Source organism: Rhincodon typus, chromosome 21 (assembly GCF_021869965.1).
Source record: "Rhincodon typus isolate 14 chromosome 21, sRhiTyp1.1, whole genome shotgun sequence".
In the NCBI taxonomy this organism is placed as follows: Eukaryota; Metazoa; Chordata; class Chondrichthyes; order Orectolobiformes; family Rhincodontidae; genus Rhincodon; species Rhincodon typus.
Window position 1 is genome coordinate 21924090 of NC_063352.1, and position 27546 is coordinate 21951635.

Consider the following 27546-nt stretch of genomic DNA (forward strand, 5'->3'; position numbering starts at 1 on the left):
ATACATCTTAGACTTAGCCAGAAAAACGTAAGATTCCATCCCACATTACTCTATTTAATCTACTTGAAGGTCCTGCATATACACCTGTCATTATAGAAAAGCTTATTACCCAAATTAACCAACATCAATTTTAACGCAATCCACGTGCTTCGATATTGATCATGAAAATAAGTGGGAAACAAAGATTCCTTTCCCTCACCCCCAACCTTTTAAAACACATATAAATGCTTTCAGAAATATACCTAAAATGTCCAATGCTGGTGTAGTCAAGAAGCAGGAGTTATGCAAAAAGGTTCCAGAAAGAAAGCATAGATGCAATTTTGAATATATTATAAGAAATGCAAGATATTTAAATTGCAATGTTTTGGTGCTGTCTTTTAATTTAAGGAAGCAGAGGATCAAAGGGGTCACAGGAACTTGTTCTGAATTGAGCTATCAACAAGCCTAGGTAGCTTGCTTGTTAAAGATTAAGAGAAAGCTCAGGTTATTTTACTGGGGAGAGGTGCAGATGGCAACACCTGCAAACAATACCCAGGGCAGATGCGATGATGAATAAACTTTCAGTTGCCAAGTCCCAAGATGGTATTAGGAATGTCCGATTTTATAAATGGAGATGGGGTTCAAAGCATAGCTAGTTAGCATTTCTTCCCAAGTACAAGACCTTCGTGATTCACACTGCTGTGGAGATGGGCTTTGGGAAGGGAACAACCCTTAAGTTATTTTGGAATCAGGTTGCGAATATTTCTAAATATCACTAAATCTCACAGGCAGGATCAGTCTTCAAGAACTTGAGAGAGGGGCAAAAAACAGAGGTAGAGGTAATACATCTCTATTGTTTATTAAATAAACAAATGGGAGGAGGTGATGGCCTAGTGGTATTATTGTTGGACTTTCAATCCAGAGGCCCAGATAACGTTTTGGGGACTCAGGTTCAAATCCCGCCATGGCAGATGGCGGAATTTGAATTCAATAAATATCTGGAATTAAGAAGCTAATGATGACCAGGAATCCATTGTCGATTGTCTGAAAAACCCATCTGGTTCACAAATGTCCTTCATGGAAGGAAACTGCCATCTTTACCTGGTCTGGCCTACATGTGACTCCAGATCCACAGCAATGTGGTTGACTCTTAACTGCCCTCTGGACAATTAGGAATGGGCAATAAATGCTGGCCTAGCCAGAGACACCCACATTCCATGAACGAATAAAGAAAAATAAATAAATAAATAAATGCTGATGGGGGTTCAGTTTGGATTGAAGAGACTAGGGTCATGAGAGTCTAAATGAAGCTGGGCAATTCGTCTAGCTGCGGCTAAAGGGAAGGATCTCTATGTTAATTCACACCATGAAAGTCAAAGTCAATTCAGGAATTAGGAAATTAGAAGTTATGTGGTAAGAAAGATAAAGTGAGTCAAGGATTACTTTAGATTAGATGAATGAAGTGTCTACTTGAAAGAAGGTCAAAGCCAAGAACAACCAGAGAGAATTTTTTTTTCAGTTCATTTTAAATGTTAATGGGGGTATTCTTTCTCTATACATTGACTAACACTGTTTTGGCAGGCAATGTTGCTTTTAGTCTGTGTACTATAATAAGAGTCTATTACAAGGTTAAATTTTGATTCTTTCAGCTATTCACTAGGAGTGTCAATTTCTTTTAAGATCATATTGGTATCTACAGTGGTTGTAACAATATTCTCAGTATAGTTTTTTTTTTAAATATTGATTTTTATTGCAGATTGAATACTCTGGATACAAACTTAGTCTTGTAAACATTACCAGAGTAGAGGATCAGTGGCTGGATAAAACAGTCCCATAAGTATTTGAACTGCTCAATGCATGGCTAACCTAATAGAAAAATAAATACTCCATGTCATCACATCTAAAAATTGGTCTTTCCTTAAAATAACCTAACATCGTCAGCCAAATGCCTTCACTATGATGTAATTACGGCCAGGAAAAGCTCAGGAATATAGATGATGTCATTCAACTACATGATCTAATTAGTTAGGCACTCCCTTGATATTTGCTCAGTCTCTTATTCTATATTATGTTTAACTGTACAGTTCAGTAGAACCCCTGAAATGGAAGAATAATGTGGTAATTAATTTGTCACTTAGGGGCACACAGTTCATAAAAGGTACAGTAAGACAGACTACAAATACTTCAGGTTCAATTGCCAGCGACTGCTGAGCTACCAGATCTTAGGTGTGAAAACAGGGAAACTATAATTTGCCTGGTAAAAGGGAAAAAAAACAGGCAGACTTTTTGCTTCTAACCAATATCTATTCAACATGTCACCAAGGTCTGAGGCTAAGTGAAATACAATGCTCTCCAGACAACAATCACTAAAACTACAACAGGAGTCAATGCCTTCAGAAAAGGATTCACAGAATCTTATGGTCCAGATAGAGGCCACTATGGTGATTCTGCTACAACAATTCAAACCTAATCCCATTGCCTTGCTCTGTTTCCTGACCTTTGGCTTTGCTCGTTCTCAAATTGGAAAACAATTGGAGGGGATGAACTAATAAAACTGAAAGCGTCACTAGTCATTCATATAACCTGAACTTTATAAAACAAAGTTTGTGAAGTGAATATGCCACCGGAAACAATTTTACATTGGCAAAAGCTTCTATGAATCCATGAGATGACCCACTGTTTGACTTGTTCATCTTATATTCAGGTGACGACTTTCAACAATTTTATTGGCTTCTATTGGATCTATTTCTGAAGACAAAAAGAATTTCACACTAGAAAACGGTTGCTGCAAAGAAAATAAATAACTACCTCTAACCAGCTGAGTGAACTCCCTGTGACAAAGTAAGAAAGCACTCTTATTCGGTCAGCTCTTAGATTCAATCAACTTTCAACAAGAGAAGTGACGGGGTCAGTACTTCTTTAATATTGTCTCAGCCTGTCAATCCCTCCCACATCTCTATATTTCAGAAATCACTGATTACAGGAAATGGTTTGCAGCCTTCACAATGAGCCTTGCAAAGCCTGACATTCTTTGGGGATAATCACCATCACCATCACCACCACCAATACAAAATGTAAACTCCTAAACTGCACAGAAAATGTACTCAGACGATTTTTGTCCACCAAAAGAACCCGTTGCATGGACTTGGCAGACTTTGAGCAACTGACAGTTCTGTTATCAAACTCTCTTTTTACTTCTTCTCATCTCAACTAACAACCTTGTGTTTTTTTCTGACCTTTGCCTTCAGGCCTCCAGGATCGCACTACCTTTCTCAGTTTGTTAAATTCTGAAACTATTTCCATCTCCCTTTTCTCTTTATTTTTCTTCTGGTGAAAAGATAATGAAAAATGACGGTTAGCTGAAGAATTTCACATCCTTTTGCAGCAAAATTATCTTCTGTTAGCAGATACAAGGATAATGCACCTCCAAAGCACTTGGTTGCTGCCTCTTCCATTGCTCGTCTTGAATTTTCACTATTTTACAATACTATTATACATTAACTGCAGGCAAACTAGACATGTACAACATATGAGCACCTGAGCCCAATAAAACTCGAGTATTTCACACAGCTCATACTCAGGAGGGCAGAAGATACAGTTCACTACTACCTATTATTGCTAATCTTTAGAGCTCATTATGTTTCACTCGCACCCATGTAGGTGCGTCAAACACCACAGATTATAGCCTAACTCTAATACAGCCTGATTCAGTACTGTAATATGTATCCACGTGTTCCATCAAGTAATTCAAATGAGGAAAAAAAAAAAAACAGCTCATTACCATCTTTTATTCCTTAGCAACATACTATTTGCCTATTTCAAGGACTGCTGAACATTTTCTAGATGCTATATAATGTGCATCACCAGCAGGGAAACCAAGGCCAAGAAAATCATGGAAATAAAACAAAGAACAGCAGATGGTTGAGATCTGAATTAAAATCAGAAACGGTTGGAGAAACTCAGGAGGTCTGGCAGCATCTGTGGGGAGAAAGCAGAGTTAACATTTCAGAAGAATTACCGGACTTGAAATGTTAACTCTGCTTTCTCCCAACAGATGCTACCGGACCTGTTGAGTTTCTCCAACATTTTCTATTTTTGTTGAAGAAAAAAAATGGTTTCCTTTGCGTCTGTAACAACCTCAAGATATCCAAAGCTAGATTGAAGCCAATGTAGTACTTGTGAAAAATAATTACTATAATAATGCAGGAAACATGGCAACCAATTTGCACAAACTGTAATGGGGAAAAAAATCAGTTTTAGTGATGTTGGTTGAGGCCAAATGTTACCTAAAACTCTAAGAACTTAGATGCTCTTTTTCCCAAATAGTGCCATGAGATCTTTAAAATGCACTCACGAGGGCAGACGTCTTAACCAAAAATTAGCAACATCTAACTTTAGTATTTCTTCATTCCAGAAAGCTTTTCTTCATTGCAGAAATCTATGTCACAGAGCGTTTTTTTTTCCAGCAACAACCCAGATAAAGAGACACGCTGTCAAAGCTTTTTGTCTTGCACTCACTAGGACAGATGCATGAACACCAGCTTTCAAAGGGAGCAACTATTCATAATGCATGATAAAAGACCCGTTGACAGGTCAACTCTGATTGTCCATGGCAGCAGGGTACTACTGACCTCCACAATTTAATTTAATGCCCAGATGCATTTTTTTTTTATAAATGCAGAGGACAGATCCCTGCATATGAATGTATGAAGCCTCTTGCAGGCCTAAATGATGCACATTGCAAAAATAACTGATTATATTAAAGTGGGTGCTTCAGTAGTAATTCCGGCACTCGGGATTGTTCAGCGAGTGCTGCCCAATGTGGAATAACAGCTAAATGTTAGACATTACATTCTGAGTTTTGCAAGCACAAGCTAGTGGAGTAAAGTTAATACACTGCCTATTACAAACAAATAGTATGTCCTTTCTGCTACAATTCGCTAGTTGTTGGAACAAAGGGCCTATAAACAACGAACCAATCAGCATTATTTCTCATGCAGTATAAATTGTTATGCCCTTTGAAATTGGGCATACTTCCATCTGTCCTGATGAGTGCAAGAGAATAAACTCTGACAGTGTCTCTTTTTCCAGCAATACTCAAGTTCTGTACTACTGAGGGAACATTTTATCTTGTTGAGAATATTTAAAAGTTCAATTAATTTGGAATTTTCACAAAACAATATACACCTATAGTTACAAACGAACACTGACCTAAAGAAATCCTGCTCAGTTTAAAATAAATATATAGTTAGTAAATCATCTCAAAGATTGTATTTCAACAGGACAATAGAGCAGAAAGGGAATTCATTTTGAATAACAAAAATTATCTAAAAATGTAAAATAACAAATAAATACTTACTTGATCTCCAATTGTAATGCAAGCTTTTGAATCCAGGTCTCGGGGTGGCCTAGAAAATAGATTTGAACAGAAATGTACTCAATTTCTCAGAAAAATGAATTAAGTATACAAAAACAGTGAGACCACAACTAAACATGTTGGTGCACAAACTAACAGTAGATTTTCTGCATGGCAGATTTCAAAATATGTAAGAAAAGCACCATAAAGATTTAAGAAAAGAAATAAAGATAAGGACCTGGAGGTATTTTTAAACATCAATATTTTTACAAATATAGGAATATTCTGAATATAACAGTACACAAGCAAAACATATCTTAAAGAGGAGGTTACTGGAGTTAATGGGAACAGAAATCATTGCAAAGGAGATTAAAAAAATTAAAACAAACAACTATAGATGCTGGAAATCTGAAACAAAAACAGAAATTGCTGGAGGAACTCAGCATGCTTGAAACTCTTCTGAAGCGTCACTGGATTCAAAACGTTAATTCTGTTCCTCTTTCCACAGATGCTGCCAGACCTGCTGAGTTTCTCCAGCAATTTCTATTTTTGTTAAAGAAAGAAATTCATGTAGGCAGCTTTGCCAAGAAAATAATATTGCCCACAACTAGACGTGTTCCTTCCTAGGCTATAACCTGCGCTAGTGAGTCAGAAAACCCTGAGCCACATCTCACTGCCTGCTGGAACCCCTTGAATAGATACAGTGTCTCTATTAAACAAAGACCTAATACAATGTTCTCAAAGCCAAATTCCAGTCATAATCTGGGCAGCCTAAGAAATTCATTGGGATCTAAACTGGGAATAGTTTCTATGTATCATATATGATGCAAGGAACCTGCAAATTTTCCTTAAAGTAGTGGCTTATTTAGTTTCTGGAAAATACTACCAAAAAAAGTCATACTATCTGAAAAATACTAACATTCTATAGGAAAAATGAATACTGCAAGTTTGGGCAGCAAGTTCCACTCAAAGGCAGATATGAAATTGCTTAAACACCAGAGTGGTCTACTAATATATGGGAATATGAGACAATTCTGGCAAAGGAAAGTAGCAGATGAAAAAGATAATTTTATATAGCGACATCATCCGGAGTGCAACTCTCAAAAGGAGTGGTGCAACAGATTCAGATGCAACTTTCAAACAGGATATATATTCGAAAAGGAAAACTATGCTGGCTTACAGACAAGCTGCGGGCCAGTTAACTTGGTTCGACTTGTGATATCCTCACAATCAAACAGTGGCCACAGTCACCATCATTAATTACATATAGATCACTATTAAAAAAATTGGGAAAGATACCAAATGACGCAAATGCCGTTGAACCTAGCTCAGCAACCAACTCCTTCTGAAGAGGAGTAAAAAAAGGATTTCCATTATCAGCATGCTATTTTTAAATATTTTGAATAAATTTGTTGTGCGACCAATTTAAACAAAATTACGCAGAAGTTGAAAAAAAGAGACCAAAACATTAGGAATAAATAGTTTTGATAATTTTCTCCCTGCTGAGGTGTCAAATGATTCATATTTCTCTCAAGTTGAGCAGCTTGCATCACCCTACCATCATACATCAAACAAAATCAGAACTCGGGTTAATTTTATTGAAAAATTACCTTTTACCGTCAAGTATTATATATATATTTTACCAACTACCCATTCAACAGTATTTAAATCTGGTCAATTAATCCACAACCAGTCATATAATGCAAAGCTACACAGCAGAATTCAGCTGCCACCATCCAGAAGACAGTCTTGATTCTAAAAGCTAAAAGACTGCAATCATATAGCTATCCTATTCACTGCAATGGCACCATGGTGGCACCATGGTTAGCACTGCTGCCTCACAGTGCCAGGGACCTTGGTTCAATTTCACCCTTGGGTGACTGTGTGGAGTTTGCATATTCTCATGTCTGCACGGGTTTCTTCCCACAGTTCAAAGATGTGCAGGTTAGATGCACTGGCCATGCTATATTGTCCATAGGTCCAAGGACGTGTAGGTTAGGTGGATTAGCCATGGGAAGTGCAGAGTTACAGGGATGGGGTGGGTCTTAGTGGGATGCAGAGGGTTGGCAAGGACCCAATGGCCTGCTTCCGCACTGTAGGGATTCTATGATTCTAATGGATTGGTAAAAAAGGTACGTGCCAGTGTAACACTAAACCATACGTCTTTGAAGCATTCTCTAATTCTTAGTCTATGCTTGGTTACTTGATTTTAGCTGGAGCCATAGTAGGCAAATAAAAATCAACTGCTATTCTCCCTGGGAAGAGAGAAAAGACAAAAGCTTTCAATACTCGTTCGTTAAAAATCTTGCAAAATGCTTGTGCGCGCACATGTCAAAGCAAAGAAAATACAGAATCAGACACAGGCCTGTTAACATTCCTAGCCAAAGATTGAGCCACTGCACTGTCTAGCTTCATACTTCAATGTCCACTAGGACAACGTGCTAGAAAGCAGTTGATGTCAGTGGAGTTATACACAAAATTGAGCCTTTAGAAGAGGGGGCAAAATTCAAGCAAAAAATTAAGTACAGAAGTTCTCAAGCAACTAGTTCAAAATATCAATAGCAAAACATATATTCATAGACTTATTCCAGCTATGAAAGTGCTTCAAAGTACAACAGACTCCCAAGGTTTGCATGACTTTAGAAATCACTGCCTTGTGGTTTAAAATACATATTAATCTCTTTCAGACTGAACGTTTTGCAGCTTTCAAAAATATGGCTTTTAATGACAACCTCGGCAAAAATAAATCTGCAAAAAATTTCTAATGCAGAGTAATAAAGTACCAGTAAATAACTGCTAGATGAACAAAATCTTATTGATAATATTCCTGGCATAAACAGATTAATCCTTATCCTCATACTTTTTAATTCAATCAGCATCCACTCCTAGCCTCGTCTTTCTCTTCTTGCATAGGTGCTGACCGCCACCCAGCACTTCGAACACTAGAACATAGAACAGTACAGCACAGTACAGGCCCATGATGTTGTGCCGAACTTTTACCCTAAACCGAAGGTCTATCTAACCTCCACCCCTACCTTATACTATCATCCATATGCCTACCTAATAGCCACTTAAATGACCCTAACAAGGCTGACTCCACTACCCTCTCCGGCAATGCATTCCACGCCCTGACCACTCTCCGAGTAAAGAGCCTATCTCTGGCCTCTCCCCTATGTCTACCTGCACTCACATTAAAACTATGCCCCCTCGTAATAGCTACCTCCACCCTAGGAAAAAGTCTCTGGCTGTCTATCTATACCTCTGATCATTTTGTACACCTCTATCGAGACACTTCTCATCCTTCGTCGTTCTAAAGAGAAAAGCCCTAGCTCTCTCAACCTTTCCTCACAAGACCTTCCCACCATTCCAGGGAACATCCTGGTAAATCTCCTCTGCACCTTTTCCAATGCTTCCACATCTTTCCTGTAACGAGGCGACCAGAACTGATCACAATACTCCAGATGTGGCCGAACCAGGCTTTTGTATAGCTGGAGCATAACTTCGTGGCTCTTGAACTCAATCCCTCTATTAATGAAAGCTAACACACCATACGCCTTCTTAACAACTCTATCCACCTGGGTGGCAGCTTTCAGGGACACTGTGTGTCCATTATTCCTGGACAAATACTAGCAGGTGTCTCACAAACGCAATCATATTATTATATCTACATAGGCTCTGTTAAGAAAGGATCACAAGAGACCAAGTAGGAATAGAAGACCCTGCTGATCTTTTTCTCAACGGGCTGTCCCAATAGTGCCTGTGGACTTCTCACACACCTATAAACTCAACACCAACTCAACTACAACGTCTAATCAGCATGGCCTAATTCTCTGGTGAGCAGTAACTTTCTCTACAATGGCAAGAGTTCCTTTCAATGGCTCTCTCTTTAAACATACGTGCACAGGACTGCAAAAATGTGGCTCCATTTTACTAAAAGACTTCCTTACGTTGGGCTGGTAATTGGCTGATTGAAGACATCTTCAGAGATCTTTAAGTTAGGTTTTTTCTTCACTTTTCCTGTAAAACAAACAAAACAAAATGTTAGAGATCAAATGAGTGCTAGCTTCCACAAGAATTTTGCTTGCACTTGCAAATTACTTTGCTTCTTGTATCACAAATGTATTAACAACTTTGACCATGATCCACGTTAGCCTTCTTTGTATCCCTTGGCTTTCCTGCAGCCTTTGGCATCCCACCTGCCCTGCTCCACAACATGAGCATATCCTTCAATGCTTTGATTATAACATATGCTAGTTATCTTCCAATATCTCCAACACCAGTTTTTGTTGCTTCCTTCACAGCATGAGCTTGGCTAGTCAAGTACAGTCAAACACCACAATAGACTCTCAGCACTTGGGTAAACCTAAGAAGATTAACACCTCCAAAAACCTGGGTGCTGTTGGCCTGTGTAACCATGCCCCACAGTAACTTCAGAAGAGACGTGAAAAAATATTGTGACCATTTAATGAGACGTCACTGATTGGAGATTTCCATATTCCAATCTCTGAAAAGGAATATAAACAAAATCTATTACCAGAACTAGAGACAAGTGGGTTTGGTCAAAACAAAATGGTCATGTTTTCTGGTATGGCAAAAAATACGTACCGTTATCACTATGTAACCAGCCCCATCCTCTTAACTCAAAGTCACTTCAGTGAAATTATCTACTCACTTTTTAAAAGCACTTTAGCCCTACCTTCCTGTGATTTTATATAGCCAAATGAAAATTACTCTATAGTACAACTTTCTTAGCACAATACAAACACTGAACAATGAGGAAAAATTTGCAGCCAACAATATATACAGTGCCCCAAATTAACACAGCACCAAATAGTTTCACATTAATTGTAACACTTCACCACATAATCAAAATATTAAACAGTAGCATCTGTTACTCTGATCTACAACATTAAATAGCATTTATTGCTAATAACCAATGTTTTGCTGTAGAAAAATTACTGTTCAATTCTGAACTGGGCTATTCAGGTTAATTAACCACCTTCACTTTGGCTCTGTCTCAATAAAGAAAAAGGCAACTGCATTAACAGGAATTTTTCCCAGTCTGCCAATTCCTATAGAAAGATGAAAGCCGACATTTCTATAGCATTTTTCATGACCTCAAGATGCCCCAAAACACTTTATATAGGAAAGAAACTTGGCAAAGAATCTGAACATTATAAATTCCCAAAAACATCAATCATGATTGGATCATTTTCTTTTCAAAGCAATATTGGTTGAGGGATAAATATTGACCTGGATACCAGACAGAAATGAACTGCTCTTCTTTATCTTTACAAAATTGTATCTAGCATGGGGACAAAAAGAAAAAGTAAATACTCACTTAAAAACAGAACAGTGCAAGTACAGTAACTTATTTCTTGTAATGTCAGAAATATCTCCAGTTGTTTGTCTCCCAAACACTGATCTACTTCCTGTCCACTTGTACTATTTTTTTGCTTTTATTTATGACCTAAATACATCAGTGACATGCCTTTACTTGCCTTAGTTGCATGATCCAAATAAGGGCCTGCAAAGATGTAGCTGTAGGGGTTGGAGTTACAACTGAGGACGGCAACAAAATAGAAAAACACTACAAAAATAATTTTAAAATAACAAAAAGATTAAAACAGCAAAGTGCAGGAAAGGCAAGTATTACAAAAACAGTGGTTAATTGACTAGTAAGAATATCTGGGTAATACATGCGGTTTTACGTTTTTGCAATACTTCCTTTGTGGATCCATATAAGGCTATTTAAAAAGTTCTAGTTAAGATGTTCTTAATCTCATTCTGAGGCTATTTTACTATTATGGAAAACTTAGAATCGCAGAATCCCTACAGCATGGAAAGAAGCTGATTGGCCCATCGAGTCTGCGCCAGCCCTCCAAAGACCATCCCACCCACCCCATCCCCATAACACTAATTACTTTGTCCAATCCACCTAGCCTGCACATCCCAAGACACTACAGACAATTTAGCATGGTCAATCCACCTAACCTGTACATCTTTGGACTGGGGAGAAAACCGGAGCACTTGGCAGAAACAGGGAGAACTTCTAAATTCCAAGCTGTTGCCAAAGGCTGTCACCTCGAACTCAGGCCTCTGCCACTGTGAGGTAACAGTACTAGCCAATGAGCCACCATGCCACCTCTTGTCAGTGGATAAATAAAATGATGAGAGAAGTAGAAAGTACACGCATTAGATCTGCAAATATTAAACCAATCTTCTTGTTACCCTTGATAGAATAGTTTTAGGGCTAAGAGTATTAAATAATTAAGACAGACTGTATAGTCTAGACCTGTAATTTCCTGGAATATTGGAGATTGAGGGATGATCTGCTCTAAAGGTACTCTTACAATGCTGGTGGGCAAGGGAGTTCCAGGATTTTAATACAGTGCCGATGATGGCATGGTAATATATTTCCTTGGGGGTTGTTGTATATCTTGGATGGAATTTCCAGAAGATGGTGTTTTCACAGACCAAATGCCGTAGTTGTTCTTTCCAATAGAAACTGTCACACGTTTAGGAGGTGGAGCTAAAATCATGGCAAGTTGCTGCAGTGCATATGGCAGACAGACCACATTGCAAACATCATAATGGTGGAAGAGAGAGTGAAGATTTTTGATAAATGGTTTTATTGTCCTAGATTATGTTGGCTTCTTGGACCTGCTTTCCTCCAAGCAAGTGAACAGTACACTATCAAGCTCTGACTAGTGCCTCAGTGGCTGAAAAGGCTTTGGAGCAGGGGTCAAAGTAACTTCTATTTTGACAGTTCCTGGAGATTATTTTAGAGGCTATATTTCAATTGGATAATTCCTTCATATGGTTGGCATGAACACAATGGGCAAATGGTCTCCATCTGATACCTATGTTATTATCTGGTCGAGATGATTAAAAAGATAATTAAAGGAGTTGACATAGATACAGACTATTTCCAATGGTCAAAGTGGAGAGAACAAGGGACCCAACCTACTCAAGGCAAGGTCGGGACTCAACTCTACAAACAAAAAAAAAAAGTCGTGGAAATCTGGAAACCTCCTCTCCAAAAGCCAAAACTTGGGGTCAATTGATCAATCTTAGTTCTGAAATTATGTTTGACAAGGGTATTAATAGTTATGAAATGCTAGGCAAAAATGATAAAATATGGACTAATTTATGAGCAAACAATGTTGGAACAGGCTTGAGGTGCTGAATAGCCTAAGGCTTTTCTTTTGCTCCTATAACAACTGTACAATGGGCATTAAAGTTTCCAGCATTCGAACACGACATTTTCCTCTTAGTTGCTGCATAGTTACGACACAATTATGATTACATAAAAAGTAAAACGCATTCTTCCCCACACTCTCTAAATAAAGTACAGCATTACTCAGTGCTTATTATCTGGCCTGACATTGCTTCTTAGTCTCATCCCAATGAGTCATACTTCGGTCATTGGCACCTGACAGGAAATTTGTGATCACCTTTCAGGTAAAATGATAGAAAAAAAAATGCTGATACCTACACAAACAGCATTACAATTATGAAATCTTATCATACTCAGTTATCAGATAGTTGTTTCGGAGATACACAAATACACAGAACACTATGTATGTAAATTCAAAAATAAAAAAGTGCTGCTTGTTTTAAAAACACAATTAGTTATTAAACCTATTTTACAGTCATTAGATGAAGGATGCACTGGGGACTGGAACATTTTACCAATATTAAGATCAACATCAAGGATGACCAGGTCCAATTAATGCTTCAAAGTGCCTCAATTAGGAGACAGACAGACACATATTGGTAACATTACCAGACTTGTAATCCAGAGGCCCAGACTAATGCTCTCAGAAACAAGAGTTCACATTTCACCATGGCAACTAAGGAATTTAAGTGATAAATATATCACTAGTCTCATTAACAAATGATCGTGAAATTATTGTACTTCCATTAACAAACAAACCAACCAATAATCTGGTTTATTAAATGTTCTTCAAGGGAGGAAACTTTTATCTGGTCTGGTCTAGATATGACTCCAGAAGCACTGCTTGACGATTAACTCCTAAAGTGTTCTTCACAAAGACCTAGCAAGTCACTCAATTTCATCAATCGGCTAGAGAAAAGATAAATCTGAAGAGGAACAAAAATGGACCACCCACCATCAACCTAGGCACAAAAAGCAACAAGGGCACATCGCACAAAACTGACACTGCATAGTCTTTGTCATTAATATCCATGGACTCGTATCTAAATTTGAAGAGCTGTCCCAGAGACTAGTCACGCAACTGCCCAAGACAGTAAACATGGAACAAATGCCACCTACAGGTTCTGCTCCAAATTGCTCGCCATCCTGAATCTGAAATATATCACTGGCAAAATTCCTATAATGTCCTAACCTCATGGTGGGTGTACCTACGACATATGGATTGCAGAGAGGGTAGGGGTGGAGAAACAGATCCCAGAGGTCACACAGTGGCAACAGTGTGCACCATCTAGAAGATGCACTGCAGCAACTTACCTTGCCCTCCATCAACAGCTCCTTTTGAATTGGTACCTAGTAAGATAAGGGCAGCCACACATGGGAACACCATTATCTGTAAATTCCCCACCAAGCTAAAAACCATCCTGACTTGAAATATTACCATTTCTTCACTCTCACTGGGTCAAGTGAGAATTCCCTTCCATAAAGGACTGCAGCGGTTCATGTAAGCACCTTACCAATATCTTCTCCAGGGCACTGTAGATGTGTAATAAATGCTGGCCTAGCCTATATGTAAGAATGTGATTTGTTGGGGGCTGAAATGGGTGGAGGGGAAGTAGTTGAAGAAATGCCACTTTTGACTTTTGAAATTAAATCTTCACTCAAGCTCATTACTTGTGAGTAAACTGAACACTAGACATTACAACAGTTGGGCCTATAGAATACTTAAACACGTCCTTAGTGGGTTTTAGATTATAACTGGAATTTTCTCCAGAACCTTCTTAGGTGTCTTTTTCTGACTGCATAATTTAATTTAATGTTTTAAATTATTTTCTCTCTCCTGTGCTCTCCCTTTAACTTCTAGTTCAAGACTTCTCTTTTCCATTTCCATTCTTTTCAATTCCAATGGCCTGACTTTTTTCTCTGCTCTCACCTTACCTTTTTTCTGCTATCTCTGGTATCTTCATTCTTCATGTTCAAACAACTTTAACTGTAACTCCATATGAATTGATTTCAATGTCTTATTACTTGGAGTACCTAGACTCTCCAGTATCTCTATTAAGCACAAACACTATGCTCACCACCATCTTCTCAAAGAGCATCAAGGGATGGGCAAGAAATGCTGGCCAACCAGCGACGCCCACATCCCACAAATGAATAGGAAAAAAAAAGATTTTTGAGAATGGAACCAATAGAATAGATGAGAGAGAACCAGTGGGTGTGGTGTATTTGAGAAAGATTTTGATAGAGATTATCGTAAGAGGATGGTGGGCCAGGTTAAACCATATGAAAAAGAGTTAATATACTGATATAGATCAAAAATTAGTTGACTAACAGGAAATGCAGTGGCATTAAATGGGTCTTTTTCTGAGGGGCCGGCAGCGACGAGTAGGGTTAGGAAGGATCAGTTCTCGGGCCCCAACTATTCAAAATATGTGAATTACCTGGATGTGGGAACAAAATGCAACATTTCCAAGTTTGTCGACAAAACAAAACTCGGTGGGATTGCGAGTCGTAAGAAAGCTGTAAGGAGACTTCAAAAGTGATTTAGACAAGTTGAGTGAGAGTGGGCAAACACATGGCAGACAAAGTACAATGTGGCAGACAATGTTGCCGAGCATCTTCACCTGGCTCATAATGGCCAACCTAACCTCCCAGTCACCACCCATTTCAACTCCCCACCCCTCAACCCTCTCCAACATGTCCGTCCTCGGCCTCCTCCAGTGTCTCTGCGACTCAGAACATGATTTGGAAAACACCACCTTATCTTCTGCCTGGGCACCCTACAGTGTGGAGGACTCACACCGAGTTCTCCAATTTCAAATAACCTTGCCACCCATCCCCCAGCTCCCCTTGCAGCCCCACCTCCTCTCTTCCGTTCCACCTTCTGACCCTCCCTTCCAGCCACTAACCAGATTCATCCCTCCCATCGACCAACCAGGTCATACCTACTACCAGTGTTCACCTATCACCACCATTCCACTACCACCCCTCTCTTTATCTGCAGCTGCCCCTACCCCCACATCCAGTCCTGAAGAACAGTAATACCTGAAACATTGACTTTTCCTTTCCTCCAGATGCTGCCAGGCTTGCTGTGTGCTTCCAACCTCCTGTCTGTCTACCTTGGATTCCAGCATCTGCAGTTTTTTTGTCTCTAACAAAAGTACAATGTAGCAACAAGTTATACATTTTGAGCTGAAAATTAGAAATGAAGGAGTTATATTTAAATGGTGATATATTGGAAAATGTAGATGTAAAAAGAGATCCAGGTGTCCTTGCTAGTCAGTGTACAGGATCAGTTACAGCGACCAATTAGGAAGGCGAAAGGTATATTGACCTTCATTGCAACAGAATTTGAGTTCAAAAATAGGGAGGCCTTACTGCAGTTATACAGGTCCTTGCCAAGACCACACCCGAGTATTATGTGCATTTCTCCCTACTTACAGATATACTTGCCATAGTGGGAATGCAGTGGAGGTTCACTAGGTTAATATTGGGGCAGCAGGAACATTGTATAGGAGCAAGTGGTTTGACTGGGCCTGTAATCACTACAGTTTAATAGGAGAAGTGAGGATCTGATTGAAACACAAAATTCTAAACAGGCTGAAAGGATTTAGGAGCACGTTTTCCTGAGTTGAAGAGTCTAGAACCAGGGACAGTTTCAGGGCTCCAAATTTAGGACTGAGATGAGGAAAAATATCTTCGAAGCCCTCCTCCTGCTCTTGGTTTCTACGTTTCTATATTTACCTAAGGAACTCAGGTTAAAAGAAAACTCGAGATTTCCGTACTTAAGAAAATAATTGTTTGTTACAAATTTTCTTTAACTGATGGCAAATAGGAAATATGAAATTACTAACATAACTCTCTAATTTAGTTTACCCTTTTTTAAATTCCTCCCTTCATAAACAGACACGTGATAGATAAGACATTAGAGTGGAATATTGTGGGTGGAGAGGAAAAAAAAAAATCAGAGAAACAGTTCAGTAACACCAGTCTGGAACACAGCAGTTGAGTGGCTCTCTTTTGATTTCTTCCAATTCCTTTTTAGCTCTTTGCTGTTGACACAAAGGGCTGGATTTCGGCATACTTATGCTAAAGATGGGAGCTCTCAGGGTGGGGATGTGTATTGGATTGAGTATTGGAGGAGTGGAGGAAGGGGACGTCGGGTGAGGGTTGCAAGTTTGAGGGGTGTAAGGAGGTGTATTTGGGGGGAGTTCTGAGCTAAGGATGGAGTCCATTGAATAGTTGGTCCGGAGTTAGAGTATGTATTCAATAGTCTAACACTTCCTCAGTTATTATTTTACTTAATTTCATCAAAACCCTTTGAATTCTGCTGATTACACAGCGACTGGAGGGCTCCAGCCATAGACGTGTTGTTCAGAGGAATCTTCAGTTTGCAAGGCAATTTCCTTGGAGTGCGTGACAATGGAGATTCTGCAGGTCAGAAGGTGCAACTCTCAGCTTAGCTAGAATAATGATTGTCGAACCAACAAAAACATCCAGACTAAGGGTGTTAGCACACCGATGTGCTCTTTCATTCACTGGCTGAGAAGTTCATCTTTAACTCTCTGTGAAGGCGTTTTATTCCTCTGTCCATTGGGGATTTGCAAAGAAAGATGACTGAAGACTATGGAGACAGCGCGAGAGAGATTTTCTCCTTGCAAGCTGAATGCTTCTGTCTTCCCCACATAACCTGGTCAGGAGCCAATCAAAATTTTGGTTTTCAAGCAGTTTTCCCCTGCTCCAGAACCCATTGATTCCACACTGCTTTTGCTCTCACATTGTTCCAGGGGAAAGGAACATTGTGAGCTGTATGCAGTATGCATCTGTAAACAAGATTTTTAGCACTGCAGCCACTTCTTTGCTGTTTATTTGGTTTAAAAGCAAAAATGAAAGAAACAAGATAGTGTGGTCTTTATGTCACTTCGTCCCTGTATACAAGGTTGAAATTAGACCCCAATGTAAGAAGGCAGTTTAATTCACATACTCCAGACCCCACAAACCAACTGCATTATAAAAAGTGAAAAAAAAAAGAGGATAGGAAGCAGCAAGCCCTCACATTAAACTAAGTTGACATGAATTAAACATGACACGAGATTCCATGCACAGTAAATTCAGGCCCAACCCAGGGACTATTCATACGCAGAATTGTCTCATGCAACAATTCTCAGTCAGCCTCACCACTCCTCTAGTCAGTTTATGCCTTGGCAATAGATTTGTACTCAAAGTTTAGCATCAGCATAAAGCAATTCCTAATTCTCACCAACACCAAACTTGTGCAATGAGGGCACAAGGAAAAAAAAAATCAATGTTTGAATAAAATAAACTTAATCTGAACATAACAGTTTTACAAACATCAGAGCATTGACAGTAGAACTTCACTATCAGAACCAAATATTCTCTCTCTCAAAACATTTACTTCTGACTACAGAACTTTTGACACTTAATAAAACAATTCTCAACCACAAGGAGGACAAACTGCTGTGTTCACTACCTAAGTGAAAATGGTAAACTTGTTTATTTTGAATGTATTTATGACTTTCCTGGAAATATCAATTTCCTAAATATCTCTATGACGTTACAACATAAAACAACAAGAGCAATTTTCCACCTATCCACACCTTTCGTCTTCCTCTCCTCATATACAAATAACTAAATAATACTCAAGATAGAAACAAGCAACAGGAAAGGCACAAGATTTTTTTTTTTTTTAATTCTTTCATGGGGCTTGGGGATCATTGGCGAGGCCAGCATTTGCTGCTCAGCTGTAATTGAGAAGATAGTGAAGAGGCAGCTCTCTCACTGTCTTCTATTTACTGTAGGTACACCCACAATGCTGTTAGGGAGAGTTCCAGGATTTTGATCCAGTGACAGTGAAAGAACAGCAATATAGTTCCAAGTCATGTTGACTTCACTTTTCCCCCAACTCGTCTGGTGCAGAAAGTTTGTGAAATCTAAATTGGCATCCACTTCTCAAGAGGAAGATGCTGGGCTGGGAAGAACAAAGCAGTAGTACAAGAGTGATTCTGACATGTCTTTCTTTGTCATTTTCTGCCATCTCCATCAGGATGCCACAACTAAACATCATTCCCTCAAATTCCTTATCATCAGTATTAGGCAGGGACCATTCTCTCTGCAACACTCTGGTTGACTCCTCCATTCCTAATAACTCTTCAGTCCTCTCCCCTTGGGACCAACCCATACAATCATGCAAGATGTAACACATGCACTTTGACCACCTCATTCTTTATTGTCCAAAGTTCCAAAAACACCTTCCAGGTGAAGCAGTAATTTACTTACACTTATTTCAATCTAGTCTAATATATTTGCGGTCTCCTCTAAACTGGCAAGACCAAACACAGACTGGGTGAATATTTGTGGAACACCTTTACTCTGTCAGTAAAAATCATCCTGACTTTCCAGTTGCTTGCCATTTCAATACAACATTTTGCTCTCATGCTAACATTTCTGACCTAGCCCTGGGTGTAGTGTTCCAACGCTAGCTGGAGGGAAAGCATTTCCTGATTAGTTCTGAAGGCTGTAAAGTCCCTAAAGATGGAGCTCAATAGCTTTAGAACATTAACTGTCCTCCATTTTGATTACACTTCTAGTATTTTTTTGCATGGCAAAGCTGACCTATTTTCTATTATTCACACCTATCATTAACAACTATACAGCACGTCGATTATGATCAGCATTCCTTTTGCCTCCCGCTCCTCCTACCTCAGATTTTTTTTATGCTGTTGACATTTTCCAGCTCTGTTCTGTTCCGAAGAAGTCATATTAGACTCAAAAAACATTAACCGTTTCTCTTTCCACAAATGCTGCCAGACCTGCTGAATTTTTCCAGCATTTTCTCTTTTTATTTCAAATCTCCAACATCCACAGTTCTTTGCTTTTACTTAAGCAGTAGTTTTGCATTGCTCTAGCATGGACATAGGCCAAAGACATCCACCTTTGCTGAAGCATCTATAGTCTAGAACTGTGTTTTCAGCCTCAGGATTTTACTTCTAACTCATCTCCAAGCCTTAAAATTCAGTTTCACTTCACTTACATGTGGAAGAAATTTTACTTTTAGTCTTAGTCTTGTTCATTTGGTTCCTAAATTTTAGTTAGTTTTTGCAGTAGTAATTTTAGTCAAAACTATTTCCTATATGAACTTCAAGTTTCTTTTGGCATATAGAAATAATAATAGAAATATGTAGAAATAATAAATTGGAGCTTGAATAACAAAGCAACAAGTTGTCAAAAACCCCCACCTATTTAGTCTCTTTCCTCTCTTCAAGGCTGAGGAACTCATCATTTTTGTTCTTTCATCATTCTGTGCTTTATACACACCACATGTCCTGTCTTTGTGGGATTTTGCTCTTTTACCTCCAAATTCCCCCATTTTCTAGCCAGTTATCTTCATCTGGGTATTTCCCATGCCTTTCAACTGCTTTAGCTAGCTGCATAAACCTTTTCTTCTTCAAATGACTTTTCATTATGACTTAGATGATCTGTGTATTATCTAACAGTTTCCTGCTTTTCTGCTATGCAGTTTTCAGGCCACTCAACTCAGTCACTTCCTCTGATTGAAGGAAGTAAAAAGTGTATTTCCCCTTTCCCCTCTCTCATTCAACTCAAGGCAGCTTATGTTTCAGTCTGGACAAAAGTAAGTTGACATCTCTTTACAGATGCCAACATTGTGCAAACTAATATTTCCGTTTTTAGCAGTCTTTTAAAACCTAAAAGGAAACATCTTTAACATATTTTGATATTTATAATGGAGAGTGATGCAGAAAATAATATTTATTTCATTCAGTATCAATTTGTGCTTAAATCTAACCCTAAGGGTCCACCTAAATTACCCAACCAGAGCCAGAGACAGCTACATCAATCCCAGGGCTTGGGCATTAATTCAATAAATATTCAGACGAACTGTCTGGATTGAGGAGAACTCCTGGAATGAAGAAGGTGGCTGCTAAGAGATAGAAAGCAACATATGCTTGTTACAAAGTTTTCACAAGGGTGGGAATGAACAGATGGGTGTACCACAGTGCTCAAAATACACAGGAGTAGCAGGTAAATTCCTCCTGAAAATCCTCAAAACATTTGGGAAAATTCAATCATAGAGGCTATAATTGAAGAAAAGCCACCCCCGTAAGTAGAATGAACCAAATTCTAAGGAGCATCAACTGTTATTACACGCCTCAGGTGCAGGTGGGACTTGAACCAGGTGGCATGGTCCAGCAGTAGGGATACTACTACTGCATCACAACAGCTCAAATGCAGTATATTGTACATTTATTTTAATTAACTTGTTCAGACATGTCATGACACATCTGGGATTGGGAGGTTTTGAATCCAGGTCTCCTGGCTTATAGGTAGGGACACTACCACTACACCACAAGATCTCTTGCTACCAACAGCAATGATATTTCCTAATCAATGTGTTCAGACATGTTATGACACATCTCTAGAGCAGGTGGGACTTGACTCCAGATCTTCACAGGAACCCCACTGTCAACTAGAAGGTATTTTCTAATCAATCAATTCAGAGATCGTATTATGCACCTCTCGAACAGATGGAATTTGAACATAGGCTTGGAGATAGGGACACTACCAATTTTCCTACCACCAATTTTTTTATTCCCCTATATCTAGAAATGCTCATACACACTACCGAATGTTATTTCTTGCCCCATCACCAAATCACCTACGGTAATTTTTCATCTATTGGCCACGACCAGTAAAATCAGCCATGTTTCCATTTCAATAATTTACATGCAAATCATCAAAGGGGAGCGAAAGTGGTAGGGAGGGGGCTAAATCAAAATGGAGTTCAAGGGGTACCGCCAAAACTAAAAAACAAAAGGTGGAACAAGAGTACAGCGCATCTTGCAGCTGCTCCTGATTTCCAGGCTATATTCCTAAAACACAGATCATAAAATTATAATGTTCACAACAAAACAACTCAAAAATATTTTTCATTAATAACAAATTCAGAAGTTCCCAAATCTTGACATAATTGCAAAATATTTCAAGTTTAAAGGAAAATGTAGGCAGCACCTCCTCCAAATTGTTAAGTAAGCATGAAAAGTAGTGTTTTTAACACCTATCCTATACACGAGAAGTAAATCTCTTGATTCCATCAGCTTGCAAATTCATAACGTCGATTTTCTGTAGGGCATTAGTTAGAGGTACAGATGATCATAGTACTGACAACCGATAAAAATCTGGGTGTCAGATGGAATCACTCCAATAATTGCGCATTCAGGAAATGACAATGGTCATGATTTATGATCAAGCAGACTTTGGAAAGATGCAACAGCTTGGAGTCATTTTGTTTCTTTGGTCCAGGATGTTTGAGAGGAGTGTGACTGCAGCACATTCAATGGGTGAGCAACTACAAAAAACAGCTGGCACAGTACGAAGTAACATAGACCCAAGAAATGCAGGGTCAATTCCTCTTCAGTACTGCATCAACTTACTGTCATCAAGGTTGCAGTTGCAGGAAGTGGGGAGGCCACAACTAGCCTCAGCACCCTTTGTGCTAGGAAGGAAAATCAGCTAGTATGACTTGCTAGAAAATACTGAGTCAACAGAGGCTCAGTGGCAACACACTCACCAAGTCAGAAGGGTGTGGGTACAAAAAATTCAATGCTAGAATCTTATGCTATAATCCTGGCTGAAACTTTAGTGCAGTACTAAGCAAGCACTGCACTATCCTAGGTACCACTTTTCAATTGGTACGATAGGGCCTTGGGTTTATCTGCCCACACTATATGGTCACAAAACCAATAATTCGAAAGAGAAGAGGGGAGCTCTCCACAGTGTGGTGAAGCATATTTATCTCGCAACTGATGTCTCCAGAATAGACTTATATGGGCATTATTAACAATTGTTACTTGTAGAAACTTGCTGTGCTCAAACTAACTGCCACGTTATCGACATTACAACAGTAACAACTTCACATTATCATACAGGCTCTGGGGTGTCCTGAGATTGTGAAAGGTACCATATAAAAGTATTTCTTTGATTTAAAAATAACTTGTAACAAACAAATCTGTTCAAACATGTTGTCATTGGCACATTTCTGGGGCAAGTGGGACTGTAGCTCAATGGCAGCACTCTCACCTCCAAAACAAACTTCTGGGACAGGTTGGACCTGAACCAAACTGGACTTTTTGCCCAGAGGGAGGGGCACTGGCACTCATCACAAAGCCCATTTTACATTGTTATATGCGCACATGCAAATGCAAGTTGAGCTGATAAGGCTGGATATTCCCCACAATTGAAATACCTGCTGCACTCAGTGTTAAAGGTTCACAACTGAAGACAGTTCACTTCAGTGAGACTGGCACAGAGCACAGGTCACACCAGAACTTATTCAATAGAAGCTCTGTGGGGGAAAGAGGGTCCTATCAACTGACTACTAAAAAACACTTCAGTTTTATTATTGAGTGTATATTTAAACTTTATCAGCAGACATATATATGCTGAACAGGATACGCAAGTCAAACTTCCAAAGCTCTTATTGTATATTCTCCTGCATCACTTAAATTGACACTAAATGTTGAAACAAGAGTAAGTTGGAGGTAATTATAGGGATCAAATAGCCGGCAGCAAATTTAGGGCAGTAATTCAAAAACTAAGACAACCTGCACAGTTTATAACAATAGAAGTACTTGAATACTACTCTCTGACTCGCAGCTACATGGCCACTATAGTGTATTTATTGCACGCAATACAGACAGACATTCTCTGAACTGGTTAACAAGTAAAAATAACATGTTCTACAAAACTGGTTAATTTAATGAATAGATGTTAATCACTTTCTTTACCAAAGTGCAACTTCACTCTACTCTCCTCCCGTCACCTATTTGGTTACTGTGGTCTTCCCGTGACCAAGAAACAGATAATTGATTCCATCTTCTTGTGCCAAAGTACGGAGTGGTTGTTCAATGGTACAGAAGTCAGGTCATAGCACACAGAATTTATTTCCTGATTCCAATCTCAAACACAGTCAGTTGCTTTTATTTACACCACAACCTGGAACTTACTTGTAGCAATCATCTTGTCAGAAAGAACCTACATTCCCTTCAATAGAACATCTTATGCCTGGCCTGCTGTGTTCTTCCAGCTCCACACTGTTATCTCTGACTCCAGCATCAGCAGTTCTTACTATCTTATGAGTGTACTGCCTCATGCTGCGATACATTGCCATAAATGTCAGGGATTCTCAAATAACTTACCAACAAATATGAGATATGAGAGTCTAGACAACAAAATTACTACGCAAATGTAAGTTGCTAGGATGGTAAAATATCACAAGGAACTTCAAAAAACTGCCAGTGAAAGTTCACACAAAAGCACATCAGAAAGTATTCAAAGAAAGATTGGTCAAAGATGTCGCTTTTAATTAGAACATCTTCAAAAAGGAGGTGGGGGAGGGGAGGTAAGATTTATGCAAGGAAAGTCTTACAAAGTTTGGCCTGTACAGCTGAAGGTATGGTAACCACTGATGAAATGAGGTGAAAACTGCAGATGCACAAAAGGGCCACAGATGGAGAAGCACAGCGTTGTCAGAGGGTGTAGCACTGCAGGTGGTCACAAAGAGAAGACAGATAAGGCCATTAAAAGGAGCTGAGAATGTTTTTTGAAAAAATAAACTGGAGGCTTTGCTGGACCAGGATCCAGTTTATTTTAGTGGATGCAAGGGGTGATGCAAGTTACAATGGAGGCAGCTGAGTGTCAGAGTCAGAGCGATACAGCATGGAAACAGATCCTTTGGTCCACTCGTCCATGCCAACCATATCCTAAACTGATCTCGAACCATTTGCCAGTATTTGGTCCATATTCCTCGAAACCCTCCCTATTCATGTACCCATCCAGATGCCTTTTAAATGTCATAATTATACCAGCCTCCACCCTCTAGCAGATCATTCTATACACGCACCACCTTCTGCATTAAAAAGTTGCTCCTCAGGTCTCTTTTAAATCTTTCCTCTCTCACCTTTAACCTATGCCCTCTAGCTTTGGACTCCGCTATCCTGGGGAAAAAAAAAAGACCTTGACGATTCACCCTATCCATGTCCCTCATGATTTTATAAACCTCTATAAAAGGTAAACCTTTAAGCCTCCAATGCTCCAGAGGAAGAAGCCCCAGCCTATTCAGCTTCTTCCTCTAGCTCAAACCCTCCAATCCCAGCAACATTCTTGCAAATCTTTTCTGAACCCTTTCAAGTTTAACAATATTGTTCCTAAAGCAGGGAGACCAGAATTGAACACAGCATTTTAAAAGTGGCCTCACCAATGTCCTGTACAGCCACAGCATGAACTTCCAACTCCTGTCGTAACTGATAAAGGCAAGCATGCCAAACGCCATATTCATCACCCTGTCTACCTGCGACTCCACTTTCAAGGAACTATGTACCTGCACCCCCAGGTAATGAGTTCAAGTTTTTAGAAGGGTGCAAGGTGGAAGGCTGGCCAAAAAGAGTGAAGAGTGTATTTCAGAGCAACGAACGTGTAATACAATTGTTTCAGAGATAGTAGGAAGTGCAGATGCTGGAGAATGAGATAACAAGGTGTAGAGCTGGATGAACACAGCAGGCCAAGCAGCATCAGAGGAGCAGGAAGGCTGACGTTTCGGGTGTGGACCCTTCTTCAGAAATGGGGGAGGGGAAGGGGGTTCTGAAATAAATAGGGAGAGAGGGGGAAGCGGATAGAGGATAGGTGGAGAGGAGACAGACAGGTCAAAGAGGTGGGGATGGAGCCAGTAAAGGTGAGTGTAGGTGGGGAGGTAGGAAGGACGGACAGTCAAGGGGGCGGGATGAGGTTAGTAGGTAGGAGATGGGGATGGGGCTTGAGGTGGGAGGAGGGGATAGGTGGGAAGGAAGGACAGATAGGGAGGCGGGGACGAGCTGGGCTGGTTTTGGGATGCGGTAGGGGGAGGGGAGATGTTGAAGCTTGTGAAGTCCACATTGATACCATTAGGCTGCAGGGTTCCCAAGCGGAATATGAGTTGCTGTTCCTGCAACCTTCGGGTAGCATCGTTGTGGCACAAACGCCTCTTTGATCTGTCTGTCTCCTCTCCACCTATCTTCTCTTCTATCCATCTTCTCTTCTATCCGCCTCCCCCTCTCCCTATTTATTTCAGAACCCCCCTTCCCCTTCCCCTTCCCCTCCCCCATTTCTGTAGAAGGGTTTAGGCCTGAAACATCAGCCTTCCTGCTCCTCGGATGCTGCTTGGCCTGCTGCATTCATCCAGCTCTACACCTTGTTATCTCAATGTGTAATACAAACTTGCTCTTTAACTGACATCCATCCTAGCCCTAAAGTGCCTATGTATTGGAGGTAATCTTCAGTTGAGATGGAGTGTAGGAATCAAGACTAATTGTACCCTTCTTCAATGCAGGACACTGAAACCCTAACACTTCCACGGCTGAGAATGGCCAGAGAATAAATGACTGAAATGCTCAGGAATAAATAGTTCAGTAGAAATAAGAACATTACATCACAGAAGCCAATTTAACCTACTGCATCCTTATTGGCCATCCTAAGGAACAATTCACAACTGTTACCTCCTCACCCTCTATCCGCATCACTCTCCTGAGATATTTAGATTGCTACTAGACAGACAGACTTTTATCCACTGAGCCAAAAGGAGCTGATAAATACTTCAACGGCTGCTCTACACGGTCATTTCTGTTTCACGTTGACAAAACTGAAAGTTCTGCTTTCTCATTTATGGCTGATAGGAACAGGGAATTTGGTTTTATCCTATCTCAGGAAGAAAAAACACACTTTCAACAAATTGTGGTTTCCGTAATGACCGAGAACAATTCCACATATTTGAGAGTCTCATTCTCAAATCAACATCCTTTCTCAATCACTAGATCAATTTATCAAAGGATGATTGAATGTTTACAGCACAAGAAGCCACCTTTGAACCATTCATGTCTGTGCCGGCTCCCTGCACTCCCCTCTCAGAATACCAGTGCTAACCCTACCCTGTAGCCCTGCAATTATCCAGATTTCTTCTGAAAAATCACAATTAAAAAGTTCATCCACCACAATCTCAGACAGCATCTGGAATGCACTAACCAAACAATGTGTAAAAATATTTTCATATTATGAAAACAAATCTCGGAAATAAAATGATACAGCACGTCAGTTAGTATCTGGGATAGAGTTCAGGGCCACCACTCTGACTCTATTTTCATGCTTATTCAAGTTTGGCCCTTGTGGCTGAAGAGATCATCTGATCTGCTTGACTTACTCACTTCATTCACTCCTGCAGATGCTGCTAACTTGACATGCTTTTCAACATAACAACAACAACAACTTGAAGTTTCAATTGGATGTAAACACTACACTCAGTACTCAATAGTTGTACAGGAGTTCCTGACTAACAGGTCAAATTTAAATTGCTTCTGTGTTTCTTGCTTTTCTGTCTTTCCCCTTTTGTGGTTACGTTTTTGCTCCTAGAGAGAGTGAAGCAGATAAATTGCATGTTCAAATCAAAAAGATGAATGGTTAACAATTGTTGCCCTCAACACAGGAATGCTTACTACAAACATTCACCCTACTGCGACATGGATACTATCCACGAGGCTGCGAGAATTTCTCTCAGTTTGATACAGTACACTGTACAAACCTTACCCAATTTCTCCCGCAAATGGACCATGCAGTTGTAGTACCTCAGAACTACTGACAAATAAAAAACAAAGTAACATTTGGCAAACATCATTCATGACTGACACTGTTTCCATTTTTAAAATGGATGTTGCCCATCATCTAAACAAAGTTCACCTGAGCAAAGAGGCTAACAGGATAAGGTACCTTCAAGACCGATGACTGGTTCTCTGACCCCCAGATCCCTTTGTCCCAAAATAAAAGCAAAATCATTCAACAAAGTCATCCAGTTCACCAACCTGCCACACCAATACTAAGATACTCAATTTTTTTTATACATGAGCTTCTCTTTACTTTTCATTCAACAATGAAAGGCTAAGTAAAAATTTGTGGTATTAAATGGCTTTAAAAC

The 27546-nt window shown here is 39.6% G+C and overlaps 1 protein-coding gene across 2 annotated transcripts in view; it reads right to left on the reverse strand.

The window, feature by feature from the left end:
• map2k6 (mitogen-activated protein kinase kinase 6) overlaps positions 1 to 27546 on the reverse strand; it is a 135342-nt gene that overhangs the window by 68409 nt on the left and 39387 nt on the right. For both annotated transcript variants that reach the window (XM_048609334.1, XM_048609335.1), the window contains exons 2-3: positions 9283 to 9352; positions 5339 to 5387 (exon numbers count right to left, since the gene is read on the reverse strand). In XM_048609334.1, the coding sequence (XP_048465291.1) occupies positions 5339 to 5387; positions 9283 to 9352 (119 nt within the window). The remainder of the gene's footprint in view (positions 1 to 5338; positions 5388 to 9282; positions 9353 to 27546) is intronic.